The sequence below is a fragment of the Ahaetulla prasina genome, chromosome 3 (genome assembly GCF_028640845.1).
Source record: "Ahaetulla prasina isolate Xishuangbanna chromosome 3, ASM2864084v1, whole genome shotgun sequence".
In the NCBI taxonomy this organism is placed as follows: domain Eukaryota; kingdom Metazoa; phylum Chordata; class Lepidosauria; order Squamata; family Colubridae; genus Ahaetulla; species Ahaetulla prasina.
Genome location: NC_080541.1, coordinates 213,857,227 through 213,875,597, shown reverse-complemented (window position 1 = coordinate 213,875,597; position 18,371 = coordinate 213,857,227). Strand labels below are relative to the sequence as shown.

The 18,371-nt window shown below is 41.1% G+C and overlaps 1 protein-coding gene and 1 long non-coding RNA gene across 2 annotated transcripts in view; one reads left to right on the top strand and one right to left on the bottom strand.

Moving 5' to 3' along the window:
- ZNF831 (zinc finger protein 831) overlaps nucleotides 1-18,371 on the bottom strand; it is an 83,776-nt gene that overhangs the window by 13,643 nt on the left and 51,762 nt on the right. The window contains exons 3-4 of the mRNA XM_058174776.1: nucleotides 4,379-8,494; nucleotides 3,285-3,418 (exon numbers count right to left, since the gene is read on the bottom strand). Of these exons, the coding sequence (XP_058030759.1) occupies nucleotides 3,285-3,418; nucleotides 4,379-8,458 (4,214 nt within the window). The 5' untranslated portion in view covers nucleotides 8,459-8,494. The remainder of the gene's footprint in view (nucleotides 1-3,284; nucleotides 3,419-4,378; nucleotides 8,495-18,371) is intronic.
- LOC131194139 (uncharacterized) lies at nucleotides 7,903-18,162 on the top strand. Its single transcript, XR_009154111.1, has 3 exons — nucleotides 7,903-8,038; nucleotides 8,143-8,211; nucleotides 17,948-18,162. It is a non-coding gene; the product is annotated as an uncharacterized LOC131194139 (long non-coding RNA).

Here is an 18,371-nt window from a genome sequence, read left to right as displayed (position 1 = left end):
CGAAACGTTCCTACGTTTCCACCCTCATTGCATCGGCAGATAACCGCCCGGCCGCCCTGTTTCGAGTGACCCGTTCCCTCCTTCAACAGGAGGGACGGGATGACCCCCTGCAGGGACGAGCCGAGGAGTTTAACGGTTATCTATACGATAAAATCGTTCAGCTTCGTGATGGCTTGGATCATGATTGCGATGATTCAGCCGAGGTGGCAGAGACTCGTCTTGTTGAGGTTATTTGGGATGAGTTTGATTCTGTGGCTCTCGAGGACGTGGACAGGTTGCTGGGGAGGTTGCATGCAACTACGTGTTTACTGGACCCGTGCCCTTCCTGGTTAGTACTGGCTGCTCAGGAAGTGACACGAGGCTGGCTCCAGGGGATTATAAATGCTTCTTTGGTTGAAGGGGTTTTCCCCACCGCCTTGAAGGAGGCGGTGGTGAGACCCCTCCTGAAGAAGCCTTCCCTGGACCCAGCTATTTTGGGTAATTATCGTCCAGTCTCCAACCTTCGCTTTTTAGCGAAGGTTGTAGAGAATGTGGTTGCATGGCAGCTTCCCCGGCACCTGGAGGAAGCTGTCTATCTAGACCCGTTCCAGTCCGGCTTCCGACCCGGTTACAGCACGGAGACGGCTTTGGTCGCGTTGGTGGATGACCTCTGGAGGGCCAGGGACAGGGGTTGTTCCTCTGCCTTGGTCCTATTAGATCTCTCAGCGGCTTTTGATACCATCGACCATGGTATCTTGCTGCGCCGGTTGGAGGGGTTGGGAGTGGGAGGCACCGTTTATCGGTGGTTCTCCTCCTATCTCTCCGACCGGTCGCAGACGGTGTTGACAGGGGGGCAGAGGTCGTCCTCGAGGTGCCTCACTTGTGGGGTACCTCAGGGGTCGATTCTCTCGCCTACCCTGTTCAACATCTACATGAAGCCGCTGGGTGAGGTCATCAGTGGTTTCGGGGTGAGTTATCATCTTTACGCTGATGATACTCAGCTGTACTTTTCCACCCCGGACCACCCCAACGAAGCGGTCGAAGTGCTGTCCCGGTGCCTGGAAGCCGTACGGGTCTGGATGGGGAGAAACAGACTCAAGCTCAATCCCTCCAAGACGGAGTGGCTGTGGATGCCGGCACCCCGGTACAGTCAGCTGCATCCGCAGCTGACTGTTGAAGCAGTTAGTGGCCCCAAAGGAGGTGGTTCGCAACTTGGGTGTCCTCCTGGATGGTCGGCTGTCCTTTGATGAACATCTGGCGGCCGTCACCAGGAGGGCCTTTTACCAAGTTCGCTTGGTTCGCCAGTTGCGTCCCTTCCTTGACCGGGATGCCTTATGCACAGTCACTCACGCTCTGGTTACGTCTCGGCTGGATTATTGCAATGCTCTCTACATGGGGCTGCCCTTGAGGTGCACCCGGAGGCTGCAGTTAGTCCAGAATGCAGCTGCGCGAGTGGTAACAGGAGCCGCTCGTGGCTCCCACGTAACACCACTGCTCCGTAGTCTGCACTGGCTTCCTGGAGTCTTCGGTGCGCTTCAAGATCCTGGTTACCACCTTTAAAGCGCCCATGGCTTAGGACCCGGTACTTACGAGACCGCCTACTGTTACCTTATGCCTCCCATCGACCCGTACGCTCTCACAGAGAGGGCCTTCTCAGGGTGCCATCCGCCAAACAATGTCGGCTGGCGGCCCCCAGGAGTAGGGCCTTCTCTGTGAGAGCACCAACACTCTGGAACGAACTCCCCCCTGGCTTACGTCAACTGCCTGATCTTCGGACCTTCCGTCGTGAGCTTAAAACATATTTATTCATTCAAGCAGGACTGGCATAAATAGTTGATTTTAAATTGGGGTTTTAATAATATTTTAAATTTTTAAATGTTTTAATTATCGGCCGTATAGTAATAGTTCATTTTAAATTCTTTTAATTGTATATATTTTGTGTTTTTATTTTGGCTGTACACCGCCCTGAGTCCTTCGGGAGAAGGGCGGTATAGAAATTTAATAAAATAAATAAATAAATAAATAGTGACCGTTCAAAGTTACAACAGCACTAAAAAAGTGACTTATGGCCATTTTTTACACTTACAACCTTGTAGCATTCCCATGATCATGTGATCAAAATTCAGATGCTTGGCAACTGGTTCATACTTACGACCATTGCTGTTTCCCAAGGTCATGTGATCCCCTTTTGTGACCTTCTGATAAGCAAAATCAATGGGGAAGCCAGATTCACTTAATAACCATGTTACTAACTTATCAACTGCAGTGATTCACTTAGCAACTGTGGCAATAGTCATAAAATGGGGCAAAACTCATTTAAATGTCTCACTTAACAACAGAAATTTTGGGCTCAATTGTGGTGGTAAGTCAAAGACTACCTGTAATATTTTGGAGGGAGCATTTTATTTTCCTGGAGAGTGAAGTCCAATCTGCAAAAACTACTGAACAGTTTTTTCGTAATTTTTAACAGAAAGAAAGTTTATCTGCAGAAAATGCAATATGTATAACTGTAGCTGGCTATATTCTACCAAGAATAGAATAGAATAAAAGAGTTGGAAGGGACCTTGGAGGTCTTCTAGTCCAACCCCCTGCTTAGGCAGGAAACCCTACACCACTTCAGACAAATGGTTATTCAACATCTTCTTAAAAACTTCCAGTGTTGGACCATTCACAACTTCTGGAGGCAAATTGTTCCATTGATTAATTGTTCTAACTGTCAGGAAATTTATCCTTAGATCTAAGTTGCTTCTCTCCTTGATTAGAGAGGTTCAAGAAAAGTATGTTTAGGGAACAAAGGCAGGAAAGAAACTCTTGACATTAGCTACCTCTTAAACAAAAAGGAGGCAAAGTAACAAATGTGCTATAAGTAATTAAGTTTTAGCTTTTGCATCATGGCATACATTTTATCATGTGCAACCCATGATTAAAGAAATAGGAAATTCCTCTGCCTACACGTTTGTTGCTTTGGTAGGATAGGATTTCTGTCATGACATTACAGTGTGCAGGTTATTGTATTGAAGATGTCTGTCCCATTGACCCTTGACATCAATAGGTTATGAAGACTAAGATACATAACATCTGAAGTCACAACATAATTTAAGTCTTTTCAACATTAGTAATTGCTTTTGTTAGTGTTAGTACTACTATAGCACGATCCATGTAAGTGTCCTACTTCTTTCTAAAATAAAATTTTGAGAAATTCTCCTCTCAAAGTCTTTCCACCATATCTCGTTCAATTATGAATGCTATTCATAGTCAAAGAAAAATTGCTTTTCTAAGACTAAAAGTAAACCCCAATTTCTTACCGCTTGGAATTGATCTTCACTTTTATCCTTTTTAAGTTTCTCTTTTCTCTCCTTTTGTAAAGTTTTTCTTTTTTCTTTTCTAGTTCTGGGATGCTTTTGGAGAGCTCCTGAGCACCAGTGTTTAAAAAGTACTTCTGCGAATGCAAAAAATGATTAACATTGCATGACAAAAATCAAAATGTAAAGAACAGCACACAACATGAAAATAGTAGAACAGTTTGTCTCCTCTCAAAAGAATGTTGGATATAGTTGTAACTGTTTTATTATGGGCTTGGTTACCATTTTGTATTTGGTATTTATATATTGTATTATTCATTGTAAAGACTTTTTTCACCTTCTTTGATTTTTTTTCTTTGTTCTTATGCTGTATACCACCCAGAGTCATAGTGGTTGACTTGGGCAGCCTTATAAATCTTACAAATAAAGAAAATATCTCCATCTTATGAGAGCCACCGTGGCACTACAATGCTGTCCTTATAATGCCAGAAAAGACACATTTATTCTTCCAATTTTTAAATGTGTTTTCTTTTATTCTAATTACAGCACATATTATTTACAAATATCTCATTTCTCCAAAGGAATGAGAATAATTCTCTGCTTTCCAGAAGAGCACCCAGAAGATCAAAACGATGGGAATCCCTCTTCCCAGTGCTTCACATCTTCTGAAGTGGTTGCAAACTGACTATGGAAGAAATGGGGTATTCAAAGGCATTTCTAATGTGGCAGAAGACTAATTTCTCTAATCAAGGACAGTTCAGAGTGTTTCTGAGATAGATAAATTCAGAGTGTTTGGGGTTTTTCAGCATCACTAATCTCCCTTCTGGCAAATTAGATTTGGGTGGCTAATAAATTTAATATGATCAGGATCGTGATGATAAATACATAACCTTTTTAGCAAAATATTCTCAAAATTCCAAGAAAGATTACCTACTTTGCTCTAACCTAACCCCATAATCATCACACTGAATCCAGAGTCTTCAAATCTATTACTAATAAGGTGCTATAACACATCTTAACCACCATTCCCATTTTATTCTAAAGCTAAATCAACAGCATTCCTCTATCTAGGAATAGGAAAACCATAAAGCCATTACCTTCTCTGTTTCCTGCCTTTGTGGAGAAGAGACCAGTGTTTGGGGTTTTTCAATTCCCCAGCCTTCCCTAGCAGCCTTCCCATGGCTTTTCATTTTGCAGATGGACTGTCCACATTTTGAAATGAAGTTTTCATTCATATACAAAGAAGAATATGCAGAATCTTTCATTTCCTTTTGCTCAATAGGAAGTGGGAGGCTTCTTGACAAGCAACACCAAGTCAGCTGAGGCTCCGCATTTAGAGTTGGAAAGGATAGATTCAGACTTGGGATTTGTAATTTTCCTGCATGAGATTCTATGCTTAATTGGGGCTGAGAGCAAATCTCCTTTGGTTGAGTACACAGCACATGACAATAAAGCATATTGGAAGAATGGCAAAGACATTTTGGACTAACTGAACAGGTGGACAAGTTTTCAAATCCTGGCAAAGGGTTAGTCTCCAATTGCCATTCCTTGACTTCCTTCTCGCTACTTTCACACAAAACTGCCCTTTCCACCAATGAAGAGAGTGAAATTACTGAACTCTTCGCTGATTGTATTAACTTTAAGGTTGAATTTTGCCCAGTCATGTCTGATGATAAGAAAAGCCCTCCTGTATAAATTGTGGTAAAGCATACTTTCCTCCCAGGAACGTGTGATGTGCAAGCAACTATACATTTATCTTCTTTTGTTATCAATCTTTGATCATCTAAGTTGTCTCTACTGTCTCCTTTACGTGTATCTTTAGCTTTCCTGCTTGCACTTTGAAGATGACATTTTTGATCTACCATGGTTGTAATTGTTGTTGCTTCAAGGAGAGCTGGTGCAGGAGCTACCAAAGGTGTCCATGTTGTGTGCATGTCCCATTTTAGCTCTTTTCTTCTGGCTGGATGACTCAGATCCAATTGCAAAGGGCACAAAGTTACATCAATGGAATTACTATCAAGTAGTTTATTGTTACAAGCAGGATACGGGGAAATGGTTGAGCTGCTTGACAATGAAACATATGGTATATTTTCTGGCTCTTTTGTAAGAAACAATGGCACACCTATATTGTTTCCTTCTTGTGAATATTTTAGGATGTACTTTGGAAGAAAATCATTTTTCTTTAGATGAGAAATCACTTGATTTCTTACCACATGCTGAGTGTGGGTTGGTGCTGAGTCTCTACAGTCTGATAATTCTTCTGTTGCTGTGCGAGATGCGAGTTTTTTTATTGCAAATAAATTACTGGTGTGTTCCTCTGTTACATCGGTCTTGAATTGTTCAGGAAATGATGTCGCAGATATACTTGCTGTATCTGTTAGACTTACAATACAATCCCTATCATTAGATACTGTTATAGAATGTTGGATTCCTTCCTCACATTCCATACTGCTACCTGAAGCAGGTGTTCCTACCATTACTGTCCATTTTCCCCCCTTATCTGGGACCTTTGCTGATTCTGCAGCAACTATGTTAAGATTATAACAGTCTATCAGTTTCACAACCAACTCGGTTGAACTACTATTTTTAAATGTTATATTTTCTGTGTTTTTCAGTTCATCCACCTTAGGCTTTTTCCTTTCTGAGGGTAACTTCTGAGATTCATACACCAGCTCACTGGTGTTGCACTGTGGTGCCGATAAAGCTGTGTGTCCAAGGTGGGCAGTTTCTTTCCCCCTGAATCCTTTTCTATTAGCTGTAGTATCCTCATATTTTTGTACACATTCAGCAATGTGTCCATGTGCATCTTCTAAGTCATGATCATGCCGAGTAGCAAAGTCCAGCTGAGTTTGCTTAAGTTGGACTTTCAATTCACAGCCTTTACTTAAAGGCAAAGCTTTATTATTGCCACTCCGGTTGTGTTTTGAAACATGCAAGTCTCGGCATCGCTGTTCAACATACGATGTTTCACTTGCCATGCTATGTTGGTCACAGTCACCAATTGAACACATTTCTCTTATTTCTGCCAACCGTCCTGAATTCTCCTGAGAAAAAGGAGGGTGACCAACAGGGCTAGCTTTGGAATGACTTTCCAATGTGTCAGGATTTGCTTTTGCAGCAATATCTATTAGTGATGAAGTTTCAGAGCTTCGGCCTTCTCTCGACAATGTAATTTCCTTCCCCCAGGCAGTTTCCTTGGAATCTGAATAAATGTTTGAAACATTTGTTAAATTACCTTTTTGTTTTTTGGTTGGTTGACTGCTTTTCACCTTCTGATAAATTTTCTTAAATGTCTCATCCCCATAAACTTGCCATTTTTCCTGAGAAAACATTTTTAGTTTTCTCTGACTGGGTTTCTTATTCTTGCTGCTCGCTCCTTCCATCCCAGCTTCAGATTTCTCTTTACCTTTTTGCTCCTCTAAAGAGGTTGAAGATTCAGTCATATAATTTAATGGCACATCATCTACTGCCACCTGTCTAACAAGTGCCCGGGGGTGGCTGTTAAGAACATTTGTCATATTTGTGTCTAAATTGCTGCTATGCAACAAGCCAGAAAAACCCACATCTGGGGATACTCTAGTGAAAGAAGACAATTTTGAACTATCTGCCTGGTCCTGCATCTTCTTTGTACCCTCAATAAAAGGCAGAGAGTTACTTCTTGTAACCGGCACACAGTCAATTGTTGTTGAGAATTGAGTGGGAACTGAGTGAAAAACCAATGGCTTAGTTTTTTCCGCAGGAGTGAAGATAGACTTGGCTGAGCGCAGAGAAATATTCTTTTTCTTGGTGATGTCTGGAGGCCGTATATCAAAATGGAATGAGTCTTTGTACATGTAAGGCATTGGCAAGTCAATGCTTCCTTGTTTGGATAGAACTGTTTTCCTGGGCCTAACACTATCCAACTGGGTGTCATCCACAACTGCTTTATTATGAGATATTAGCCTTGAGATATGCTCTTCCAACCTTTTTTTCTCCAGGGTTATGGCTCCTGCTGTTTTCTCAGTTGAATCTACTTTTGAGAAACTATAAGTCATGCATTTATTGGCGACAGCTGCATCATCTTCTGACTCTGTGCTGTGTTTACAAAGGCTGTGCAGGAAGCCAGGCGAGGGTGTCTGATGTTCCACACTATCAGAACGTGACAGATAACCAGAGTCGGTGCTCTCGCACTTTTTTAGCTTGGTGTCCACAGATCTGCTGTTCCATAGCTTCTCTGAATACAGAGCTTGCTGTCTCTGTAGCTGACTATGTTTGCTTCCTGTTGGAGACCTTTGATCCTGGATCTTTTTTCTCTGAGGTAGATCTGTGGCATCTCTGGCGGTCTCTTTTTCAAAGACATTCTGATTTATTTCTCCATGACAGGAGTTACCCGTTTTCATCTTCTGACTTTCCGAAACAAAGAGCGTTTCCAATAATGAAGTAGCAAGAATATGTTTGTCACTGGGTTCTGAAGCAACAGAACTAATCCTTGCACTTGGCTGGACATCGTTTTTATCATGAGATTCTATGGTCTGGGAGGATGCAACTATCTCAGTCAGTTTCTCATTCTCTTCTAATAGACTACTGCTATCATATTCTGAAGGCACCCTGGCATTATTGACATGGGTCTGAGTTCTCCTGTGTTTATACAGATTGCTTTGAGTTTTAAACGCAATGCCACACGTTGTACATGGAAAAGGCCTCTCACCTGTATGTGATCGCATATGTTTCTCAAGGACACTTGGCTTCAGACAGTCACGCCCACAATGTTTACACAGGTACTTCCCAGAACTTTTGGCCTTCCCTGGGCTTCCAGCTGGTGTACCTGGAGAAGAACTTTGCGGCAAAAGTGAAAAATGACTAACTATGTTTATTGTACTAGGTTGCTTCTGGATGATTGCCTGAAGTTGATCTGTCCCTTTCGAATGCAAAAGTGGATTGAGGATTAAAGGTAAATTACTATTGTCTATGTTGATATTTGTCTGGACTCTGGAAAATTTATGGTTTGATTGAACAGGCTGGTAAAAAGGAATGGTTAGCGCTTTTAAATATACAGTTTGAGCAAGTGCTTGTTCTGGCTGAAGAATCATGGGACTCAGCAAGAGATCTGATGCTGCTGGAATGGCCTGAAGGCAGGACAGCTGAACTGGTGGGTCTTCTAAGGAAACAGGTGGACAAGGAAGTCTCTGGCCCTCCATTTCCTTTAGATGTTCCAACACTGTATATGGGCCTATCTGTGGGAAACAAAGAACACCTGCATTTGAAATCTGAACACATTTCCCCCCACTTTCAGAAATAGGTCAGGACTATACTGATGCCAAGTCACTATACGGGCACATGTTAACCAATATACACATTCATCCGTGGTGAGATTTTTAAAAGTATTTTCTTTCAAAAGTCATCACAGGCATACAAATTATTATCTAATACACATGTCTACATACTTAGCAACAAATATTTTGGGCTCCACTGTGGTCGTAAATTGAAGACTAACTGTATAAGATTTTATTATTTTTATTCAAATAAAAATTGTATCGTGATATACTATTTAGTTGCTTATAACAAAAACGAAGATAATATCCTACAATAAGTAAACTCAGCCAATCAGCCAACTCAGTAAGCTGAAACTGCCCAAGGAGCTGCTAATTCAGTTCTACAGAGGAATTATTGAGTCTGTCATTTGCACCTCTATAACTGTTTGGTTCGGTTCTGCAACCCAACAAGAAAAACAAAGACTTCAGAGGATAATTAGAAATGCAGAAAAAATAATTGCTACCGACCTGCCTTCCATTGAGGACCTGTATACTGCACGAATCAAGAAGAGGGCCGTGAAAATATTTACAGATCCCTCACATCCAGGACATAAACTGTTTCAACTCCTACCCTCAAAACGACACTATAGAGCACTGCACAACAGAACAACTAGACACAAGAACAGTTTTTTCCCGAAGGCAATCACTCTGCTAAACAAATAATTCCATCAACACTGTCAAACTATTTACTGAATCTGCACTATTATTAATCTTCTCATCGTTCCCATCACCAATCTCTTTCCACTTATGACTGTATGACTGTAACTTTGTTGCTGGCAATCCTTATGATGTATATTGATATATTGACCATCCTTTGTGTTGTAAATGTTGTACCTTGATGAATGTATCTTTTCTTTTATGTACACTGAGAGCATATGCACCAAGACAAATTCCTTGTGTGTCCAATTACACTTGGCCAATAAAAAATTCTATTCTATTCTATTCTATTCATTGATTTCTAAGAAATATAATGAAGTAAAATGAAAAAAAATCTTGTGAGATTTTGGCTATCAAATGCACGAACACTTAAAGGAATGCAGTGCCTTGCAACATTCTAGCAACTATTTGTTCTTTATTTTTGTGTCTGAGCCATTGCGAAACTGCACTTGAACCCAGAAAAAAAATGCCCATCTTTTTGCAACATACTTACTACAAGCAACTGTGTACTGTATTTGAGGCACCATTGTTCAGACACCATTGGAGGGAAATGAAACTGAAAGATGGGGGCAATTAAAATTGAATCAATACATCCTCTTCTGGACTACAAATAGACATTGGCAGGATTCAATTATCAGTACACTTGAAGGGCTGCCTTTCGTAGTAATCAGTTATGAGGACACAAACAAAAGATCCTCAAGAGAGGATCAGGTTTAATGAACCAAAGGTCAAAGCACCTTGTGAAATAAAATGAAGAACAATAAAGGTACAACATAATTAGAATAGATATTTAAAAGTCATGAATATTATATTATAATATTTAATAACTAAGTCGTTCCAAGCTTAATATGCAAAACAATAAAGAATCCAGGCAAATTGTACAGGTGTTGGCTTTTAAATAGAGTGCAATGGGAATGCTTTAAATTAGCTTTGCTGGCTGGGGGATTCTGGGAGTTGAAGTCCACCAGGCTTAAATTTGACAAGGTTGGAGCCCCCTTATTTAAATTGTGCCAGATTCCCATTCAAATGCATACAGATGAAAATGATTCACATTGCATATATTTTAACCAGCATTTTGAACATGAATTACAGCAAATATTTTCCTGATAGGTAAGCGAGAAATGATTCTAAAAAAAAAATCCAATAAAAGGAAATGTTCTTGCAATGGAATTGAGAGTTTCCCGTTTACTCTGCAATTATTGATCAAAAATGTCTAGAAATATTCAAATTTTGAGTAATAACCAAATGCTGGCAGTGACCTGCTGCTTTTCAAAAAGCCTATTATAAATACCCTTACATTATTATTGAGCTGTATATTAACATTCCTGAAGACTTAAGCTTTTCTATTGATATATTGGTTCTTTCTATGAGACCTTTGAACTCTGGTGCTGGAGAAGACTCCTGCGAGCCCCTTGGACTGCAAGGCAATCAAACCGGTCAGTCCTAGAGGAGATCAACCCTGACTGCTCTTGAGAAGGCCAGATCCTGAAGATGAAACTCAACTACTTTGGCCACCTAATGAGAAGGAAGGACTCACTGGCGAAGAGCCTAATGCTGGGAAAGATTGAGGGCAAAAGAAGAAAGGGACGGCAGACAACGAGGTGGCTGGATGGAGCCATTGAAGCAGTAGGTGTGAGCTTAAATGGATTCCAGAGGATGGTGGAGGACAGGAAGGCCTGGAGGAACGTTGTCCATGGGGTTGCGATGGGTCGGACACAACTTCGCAACTAACAACTATTTACTCATAAGGTAGATAAGTCGTGGAGGCCTATGACTGACTATGGAGGAGAGTACTAGGAAAAGGCATGTCCCCCGACTTAGTAACAAACCAGGAGCTATATCAGGGCAGGAAGGCCAGACGGGATGTACAAACTCAGAGGCTTTTAGGAGAAGAGATATACAAACTCCAAGCCAGCCTGTTGCTATGATATGTGGAAAAAATCTGGATGTTTTGGACTTTCAGTAGAAAATTATGTACTTTTGTTTGTCATGGCTGTCAGTCCTAAGAGCTGCATCTGGTCATGGTCACCCATTTAGCACTGTCCAGGGAGCACATGTAGCTTAAGAAATGCTATGGACATCAGTGTATTTATTGACTTTACTGAACAGACTGGCTGTAACATCCTGGGGCGATAATGCCAACACCCTAAGAACAACAGTCTTGGCTGTTTATTCCCCAAGCTGAATATTGTGCCACTGTGTTGCTTAACAACACCCACATTCAAATGGTCGATGTTGAACTCTTCCAGACAATACATATTATCACAGGCACTCAGGTGCACTGGTTATATCATATGTGATATTTGGCTCATATCACACTGCCCCACATTAGAAGACAACAAGCTTTCATTAAGCTACGGTCAAGGATGCTGAATAAGTCCCGCCCTGTTCACCAGGACAATGCGTGGTGCACTACAAGATTGAAATCCCGTAAGGCAGCATGGAAAACAGCTATTCATCAACCCAATTTTACCTTCAGAATGCATGGAGAGAGGAATGGTCCAAGGTGCCTTTTTGTGGCCCTGACCATTGGTGATCCCTCTACAAAACCACTTGGTTTGCGCAACCTCGCTCTGTCTGGGCAAAATTGAACAGAAGTAGGTACGATCCTGGAAGAAGGGCCTCTACCCTGTATCATTAAGGATGGAAAGATTTCCCTTTGTCGCAGTTATGATGCTGATATGCAAACTATTAAATATATTGTGCATGACATGCATCCCCTGGTTTCCTAGAACAGGGGTCTCCAACCTTGGCAACTTTAAGCCTGGAGGACTTCAACTCCCAGAATTCTGGGAGTTGAAGTCCTCCAGGCTTAAAGTTGCCAAGGTTGGAGACCCCTGTCCTAGAAGACTTGCACAAAGCAATGCCAGAGGTGATTATCTGAATAGTTGAATTGGACATCCAGTTATGAGGCCACTGCCATACCCCCGTAGAAGTTTTGTAATTATACTGTAATTACAGGGGTTGTATGTTTATGTTTACTTCCTCTCTGTCAGGTTTCCATCATACGCTAAATAAATAAATAAGCAGTAGAAAATGAATTAACCAGAAGAAATAAAACATTGCTAGCAGAAGCATTGGCAACTTCAAATATGCTGAAAATATTCTGATGGTTAAAAATGAAAATTTCTAGCTAAAAGAAAAAGGCAGTCTGCTGCTCAGTGTTAAAAAAAATATTAGATCATCAAGCAACGTATCTTTTCTTTTATGTACACTGAGAGCATATGCACCAAGACAAATTCCTTGTGTGTCCAATCACACTTGGCCAATAAAATTCTATTCTATTCTATTCTATTCTATTCTATTCAATACCAACCTAGTACAAACAGCTTAAGAATTTGATGTAAAAACAGACTTTTATCTTCCTAGGCTCAAACATTCGCAAGGAAGATAAGTAAAGCCATGAAATAAAGAGACATCTGTTACTTGAGAGAAGGATTATGACAAATCTAGACAAAGTATTAAAATGCAAATACATCATATAGACAACTAAGATATTGTCAAGGACATTATGTTATTATTGTAACATATGGCTATGAAAGTTGGAACAAGTCAGAGTGACAAACCTTTGAATTATGTCCTGAAAAGACGATCTTGGACTACAAATAAAAGAAACAATTTAACACCGGATAAAATAAAACCAGACTTCACTGGAAGTATAAGTAATGAAGTTATAGCTTCAGTATTTTGGACACACAATGCAAAAAAAACCCAAAAAGGTCCTGGAAAAAGAATATTTGGAAAAATGAAGGCAATAATGTTAGATGTCAAGGTGCCTAGATACAAACACTGATGAAACAAGCAAGAGCTTAAAATAATGCAAAGAAGCAGAATGAACTGTCTTCTCCAGAATGAACTGTCTTCAACATGACCTTTTAGGTCTCTCACTGGTGCGTTCGTTGTGCACATATCATAAGAACCCGTTATCTTAATGTGACCAGCTATCATTACAATGAACAATAAGCTATAATACAGCTTATTTGTTGGCTATGCAGTATATACAAACAAACTTGTTTGTATATACTGTATATATACATGACAAACTTATATACATGAAATAGTATATACATACTGTTAAAACAGTATATACATGACAAACTTCTTCTAAAACTAAAATCCTACGGCATCTCCGGACCCCTTCATAATTGGATAACAGCGTTCCTGTCAAACAGACAACAAGTGGTCAAAATAGGCAGTGCCCTATCAAATCCCGCTCCTGTCAATAGCGGTGTCCCCCAAGGCAGCGTTCTAGGACCAACACTCTTCATATTATACATTAACGACCTCTGTGACCATATTATAAGTAATTGTGTTCTCTTCGCCAATGATGTTAAACTATTTAACACTACCAACAATGCAGCTACCCTTCAAAAAGACCTTGACTTTGTGTCCGAATGGTCAAAAAATTGGCAACTCCCAATCTCAATCAGCAAATGCTCTGTCTTACACATTGGTAAAAAGAATCAGAACACTAAATATAAGCTTGATGGACATTACCTTGTAAATGACCCTCACCCCATCAAAGACCTTGGAGTTTTCATATCAAACAATCTAAGTGCCAAAGCCCACTGCAACTACGTCGCCAAAAAGGCTTTAAAAGTTGTAAACTTAATCCTGCGTAGCTTCTTCTCCAAAAAGATTACACTACTAACCAGAGCATACAAAACATTTGCCAGACCAATTCTCGAATACAGCTTGCCTGTCTGGAACCCACACCTCATTTCGGACATTAATACAATTGAGTGTGTCCAGAAATATTTTACAAGAAGAGTTTTCCACTCCTCTGACCACAACAAAATACCTTATGCCACCAGACTTGAAATCCTGGGTTAGAAAATATAGAACTCCGCCGCCTTCGGCATGACCTGAGTATAACTCATAAAATCATCTGCTACAATGTCCTTCCTGTCCAAGACTACTTCAGCTTCAATCGCAACAATCCATGAGCACACAATATATTTAAACTTAATGTGAACCGCTCCAATCTTGATTGTAGAAAATATGATTTCAGTAACAGAGTTGTTAATGCCTGGAATGCACTACCTGACTCTGTGGTCTCTTCCCAAAATCCCCAAAGCTTTAACCAAAGACTATCTACTATTGACCTCACCCCATTCCTAAGAGGTCTATAAGGGGCATGCATAAGAGCACCAAAGTGCCTACTGTTCCTGTCCTAATGTTCCCTTTGACTGTATCCAATTCGTATGGTTATTTCATGCTTATACTTATATATACTGTTGTGTTTGACAAAATAAATAAATAAATAAATATAGCAACTTTGTTTTGACAGTTAGGCTTAGGACTGTTAAATACGCTGTAGGAACATAATCATATTCAGTGTGGATCAATGATGATCTACCTGATCTAGCACAGTCTCATATATATATATATTTGTTTTCTGAGGTTTTCGCGGGTGTTTGTATGTAGGTCTTTTGTTATTTGGGTTTTCTCCCGCGTAAAATTGGAAGTGTCTTGGCGACGTTTCGACGAAGTCTCATTCGTCATCTTCAGGCTTCAGCTTCGTGCTTCTGGGAGCAATGTGTGATTGCAGCTGTTTCTTCCTTTTAAACTGCTAGTGGGGGTTTGAACTGATTGGGTGGGAGCTTGGCTGTGCTCTGATTGGATGGGGGTTTTTTTGTGCTCTGATTGGCTGGGGGTGTGTCCTGTTTGGGTGGGGGCTTGGTTGTGCTCAGATTAATGTGAGTTGCAGGGGGATTTGAGCTGGTGAGTTGCATTGCTGTTGTTTGGCTTCGTGTTTGTGGTCGTGCTACATCTTCATAGTGGGTGTCTGTCTGCTGTATGTATGGATTGGAGGGGTTTGAAATGGCTAATGTTGCAGCTGCGGTCTGGCTTCTGGTCCTTGGTCGTGCTTCCTGATCAGTGTGGGTTTGGTTCCTCACACACCTCAATAGCCTACACCCCAAAATACAGTTCACTATGGAAACAGAAGTTAACAACCAACTTCCCTTCCTAGATGTCTTAGTCTACAAGAAACCCAATGGCTCCCTAGGACACACCATCTACCAGAAGAAAACACACACAAACCGCTATCTGCACGCACTCTCACACCACCACCCAGCACAGATCAACTCCATAGCCAAGACACTCATCTCTAGAACAAAACGCTTAGCTGACGAACAACACCTAAAAACCGAACTACACACTCTCACAAATGTACTAACATCCAATGGATTCCAGAGAAATAAGATTACCAAACTAATCCAAAAAGAACCCCCCACTAAAATCCAAGACAGAGAACAAGAAAACGGCACAGCCCTCCTCCCATATATAAAAGGCACCATAGACAGAATCAGCAAGATCCTCCACAAACATAACATCAAGACAGCATTCTGCACAAACCAAAAAATATCCACCATCCTAAGAAACCCCAAAGACAAAATTGAGTTAGAAAATCAAGGAGTATATGAAATCCCATGCACGCCTGCCCCACCACATACATCGGACAAACCAACAGAAGAATAAGTGCACGATTGAAGAACACAAGAACTCAGTCAAAAAGAGGAACCATCTTCTTCCTGGTCCAACACCTTAAAGCCACAGGACACGATATTGACTTTAAAAGACCAGAACTATCGCCAAAACTGAACACTTTAACAACAGAATAATCAGAGAAGCCATCGAGATAGAAAACGCCACACAGCATGAACAAACGAGATGATACCTCCGCCTACCAGCCATTTGAAACCCGCCCTTATTGACAAACAAGTCCCTAACACGAGGAATGACACCAGACCCACACTCACGAGGTCCACACAGGATGTCACCACCACACATCCACCCAGAAAGCAGACCCAAACCCACACTGATCAGGAAGCACGACCAAGGACCAGAAGCCAGACCGCAGCTGCAACATTAGCCATTTCAAACCCCTCCAATCCATACATACAGCAGACAGACACCCACTATGAAGATGTAGCACGACCACAAACATGAAGCCAAACAACAGCAATGCAACTCACCAGCTCAAATCCCCCTGCAACTCACATTAATCTGAGCACAACCAAGCCCCCACCCAAACAGGACACACCCCCAGCCAATCAGAGCACAAAAAACCCCATCCAATCAGAGCACAGCCAAGCTCCCACCCAATCAGTTCAAACCCCCACTAGCAGTTAAAAAGGAAGAAACAGCTGCAATCACACATTGCTCCCAGAAGCACGAAGCTGAAGCCTGAAGATGATGAATGAGACTTCGTCGAAACGTCGCCAAGACACTTCCAATTTTACGCGGGAGAAAACCCAAATAACCAAAGACCTACATACATATATATACATACATACATACATACATACATACATATATATATATATATATATATACATATACATACATACATACATACATATGTATGTATATATATATTGATTAGCGTATAGGCCATATTAACGAACACATTATTACCAATAAAATTCTAAACAAACAATTTAAAATGAGAGTAGGGTAAAATACAATAGTAATTATCGCACATGGAGTCATGTCATAGGCCTGTGATGACAAACCTATGGCACGCATGCCACGGGTGGCACACATAGGCCTCTCTGCCGGCACGTGAGCCCTTGCCCCAGCTGAGCTGTATATACATCAAACAGAAACAGGAAGTGCCTCACAGGAGCAGATAGAGGTAAATCCTAGAGAGGCAGGAAATGCATCACTGAACAATGGAGATGAATGCTAGAGAGGAATAAAGCTGCATACAAGGCAGACATAACATCTGTAACAGTGTAGGCATGCGGGGGGGAGGGGGAGCACAGAGGTGGGTGCCACGTGCTCTCCCAACCCCATTTTGGGTCCCAGGAGGCTTCAGGGAGGCCTGCTAGGCCCAAAATGGGGTGCAGGGGGGTGGCGCACACATGCACGGGGGGGGCATGGGGAGGTCGCGCACATTGTATTATGGCTGTGAGCATGTGCGCGCTTTCGGCACACAAGGACAAAAAGGTTAGCCATCACTGCCACAGGCCAATGTACAAAACGGCGAAGATAACTCAGCAAGATTAGTGCCTCATTTTAAGTACTTTGCAAAATATAGTACATGCATCAAATCTGTATCATTACAGGTCATATATCTTATACACACACATAAAAGCAAATTATGCCTATTAAACAATAATCAATACAGATAATTTAGGGATCACTTCTTTAAGTAGAATTTATCTGGCTTCAATTCAGGGAGCGGATGCTAAAGAAACTATCTCTATGAAAATTCAAGGGGATATGGACTGAAGTTTGCCATCTCTGCCCAGAGATGTACCTAACATCCCACCCCCCACATCACCACATCCCATTAGCCTTCTGCAAGGCAGTCAAATCTGTGTTGTTCAGAGGTTAGCATTCAGAGGTTAGATCCATTGGGGTTTGTCAGACCGGGTGGTCATCTGCATTCTTAATGTATTGTTTCTGTTCACTTGATGTTGGCTTTTACATTTACAGTTAAATTGCCAGCAGTCTCATTAAGCTGAATATAAAAGATCTTCTAATAAATATACCAAATGTGTGGATGCTAGCATTATATATATATCGTATCCTAAAATCGTTTTCTGATGAGCAATACTGTTCATGGATAGCAGTTTTAGGACAATGACAATCTTAATGAATGACCCTTGTGGTTACTCCGGCATATGCAAGCTTTCATGTAACTGAAAAGTCAAAAGCGTACAGTACTTGAAAATAAAAAATGATGCATTTCATTTGTATTAACAGACTCAAGCTACGGTAATGTGTTTCCAAAGAGAAAACATTGAACTCAGTAACAATACAGATGGTGTGAAGCAGCCGATGACAGTACGCTAGTGTTTTTCATAACAAGCTGATTTTATCTTCCTTTGTGGTATCTGGTGTTTTGCATATTTCAGTGTCTGAGCCTCTGACTCTGTAAGTTCTGAAAATTCTTCTATGGGACAGTCATTTTCTTTGCACGCACATGCACTTTGCACGCCCACTCAATTCTTAAATCAGAATGTGCCAGTTCAGGAAACAGTAGTCTTTGCAGATATAAGGCATGCTGGTATTGAAAGGTTTCCACTGAAGGTAACACACCTTATTTACTAGTCAAACAGAAAGGCTCTTTTCTGGTGCATTCATTTTCCGCTTAGTTTGGTGTTGTTTTTTGATATAAAGGGATATG